The sequence below is a fragment of the Saccostrea cucullata genome, unplaced genomic scaffold, assembly GCF_032062105.1.
Source record: "Saccostrea cucullata isolate Sc308-1 unplaced genomic scaffold, CSIRO_AGI_Scuc_v1 ctg6892, whole genome shotgun sequence".
Classification (NCBI taxonomy): domain Eukaryota; kingdom Metazoa; phylum Mollusca; class Bivalvia; order Ostreida; family Ostreidae; genus Saccostrea; species Saccostrea cuccullata.
Window position 1 is genome coordinate 30,876 of NW_026928309.1, and position 2,387 is coordinate 33,262.

Sequence of the window (2,387 nt, forward strand, 5' to 3'; positions counted from 1 at the left end):
TAATTAACACCAGACAACGTTGTATCATTCTCAAGGGGTTCAATGTGCATGAATGTCTTTCCATTAAGGACACTGGTAATTTTGTTTGTCACAGGGTGTCTTAATTTTTCATACATAATTTGTTTTTCCGTTTGTCTCTAAGCCTGCCCAAAAGCCCAGTAACCGAAGATTCATCTATAGATAACGGTGATCCGCAAATGCGCACTTTAAGTGTATTTACAGTTGGGTCATGATTATTTGAAATGTATGGATTTGTATCCAAAAATGATACTGATATAGTTTGCAGTGATATGCCATCTTTTAGGATTTTCTCTGCTTTTCTGTTCCTTTTAACTAGACTCGCCATAAGTTCATGTCCAGTTGTATACAATGGAGAGGATTTCCAATTATTTCAATGAAACGCTTCATGAGCATGAAGTCCGTTACTCGATTATCGTTGCAACATGGTACGTCAGAGTTCTTCAGGTCATAGGCGTTGGAAGCCAATTGAAAAAAGGGGGATTAAAGGTGGGGGGGGGGGGCTAACCCAATAAGAAAATGAAAACCCAAATTTTCAATGCTTATATTATGTATACATTTGCAAAAAAGTAGCTTGTTAAGCCCCTCCCCCGCTTCCGACGCCTGTGCAGGTAAAACGGTTTGATCGTTCTATCTAGTTAAACAGTTATACCATGACAAAATATAGACACAGTCCACAATAAAGAAGTCAAGTGAATATCAGTGAATTTCGCTCTCGAAAGTATATAAACAAAGGTATATGGATTGTTTTAAAGATTTAAATATCATCCGGATAATATATATACACATATAATACAAACACCAGGTAGGAACAAGTCTTACACATTCCCGTGAAAATATCCGATAAGAGCTTTTAATGTCAAAAACAAAGAAGCTCTGAAAGAGACGTCTACACCGCTTTGTGTCACATGACAAAAAAAACTAATGTTAGTTTTCTGTTAGATAATCATGTCCCTCTCGACATCCGTATACTAATATATCATTACTACGCCAGAATCCAACATAGATAAGGTCTTTCTCGTGATCATAACATAAGCTATATGGTTTGCCCCTCACTTCCTGTTCTGTCAAGAGAAGTCTCGTAAAGGTACCATTCTTATCAATAATCTGCACTATTTCGTTGAAATAATCACACACAATGATGTTCGACGAAGCGTCGGTGCAAATACCGTATGGTAGTATTTGAGGTCCTAATGGAGACCCCGTGTAGGAGAACCGGTATCGCCCTACACTGTCTGTCACCACCACACCATTATCCCGATCAGACAAAATGACATCTCCATTGCAGTTCTCTGTGATGTACATCGGTTCACTATACATTCTATGACCTTTGTCGTTGTGTTCAATTGTATGTATTTGTTGGCCTGTTTTATCATAACGGTGTACCTTGCCTAAATAAAATCCGACCAGAAGATCTTCGTTTGAGGTGGAGCAGAAGACACACACTGGGGTCTCTGACTCTCTTTTCATCAGCGTGGACTTTGTTCTGTTATTTGCAGAGAGTTGGATGATGTTACATTCCCTGTTTATATAAAAAAGATCCCCATATACATTCACCGTATGTTTTCCTTTGTCCCACATACCCTCAACTATATCCGGTATATGACGTAGTCTTTGACCGTCTGTGTTTGTCAGTATTAGACTGCCTCTATCACTAATCCAGAGCAGGTCAGATTTTACACAAGATATATGTGTTACATCAGAAACACTGCTCATTGAGATACATTTCTGTAACACAGGTATGGGTAAGAGTTTTACCAGACATTTATTTTTTATTTTTATTTTTCCTACTTCTGTAATTTTGATTTCACTTATAAACTTTATCACATCCTTCATATCAATTTCTCCAGTAAAGGCGAGAGTTATGTTATAAATAGCGACATTTCTATACGGAGCACATGTTTTCTTTAGAAATAAAAAGAAAGTTATTGGACTATTTGCCATCTCATCAAAGTTATGTTCGTAATTCTCTATCATAGCAAAATGTCTATATATTTTCCTCGTCTGTTGTTGTTGTACTTCATTTATTTTTATTAAAATGTTCCGTCTGATTTCATTTTTACATATCACGGTGTTAATAAGGTACTTTATTCTCTCAGCTTTTGTCGACATTACTGATTGAAAGTTGTAGATTTCTGTATGACAAGATTTTATATCAGCTTTTATTTCTTCTAGCAGAAAAGAAATATTAAAGAGTTTCTCACCTCTGATGAAATGAATTGTGTTTTTGTGTCGTTTTCGGTTTCTTTGATAAATTTTTTCAATACTCTGTATTAGAATTTTTCTATGTTCTGTAAGTTGGATAAATTGAGGAAGCATTTCGTCCTTTGTTTCCTTCGTACATTTGACACAGATAGGAAGAGTACAGG

General features: G+C 36.2%; 1 protein-coding gene across 1 annotated transcript; it reads right to left on the minus strand.

Annotated features, from left to right (window-relative positions):
- Positions 1–945: 945 nt before the first annotated feature.
- LOC134277157 (uncharacterized) lies at positions 946–1,995 on the minus strand. The gene has a single exon (XM_062759442.1). It carries the CDS (start codon positions 1,993–1,995, stop codon positions 946–948), a length of 1,050 nt encoding a protein of 349 aa, XP_062615426.1.
- Between the last annotated feature and the right edge of the window lie 392 nt (positions 1,996–2,387).

Coding starts and splice junctions, on each gene's coding strand:
- LOC134277157 (XM_062759442.1), bottom strand. CDS start 1,995: ATGATAGAGAATTACGAACATAACTTTGATGAGATGGCAAATAGTCCA.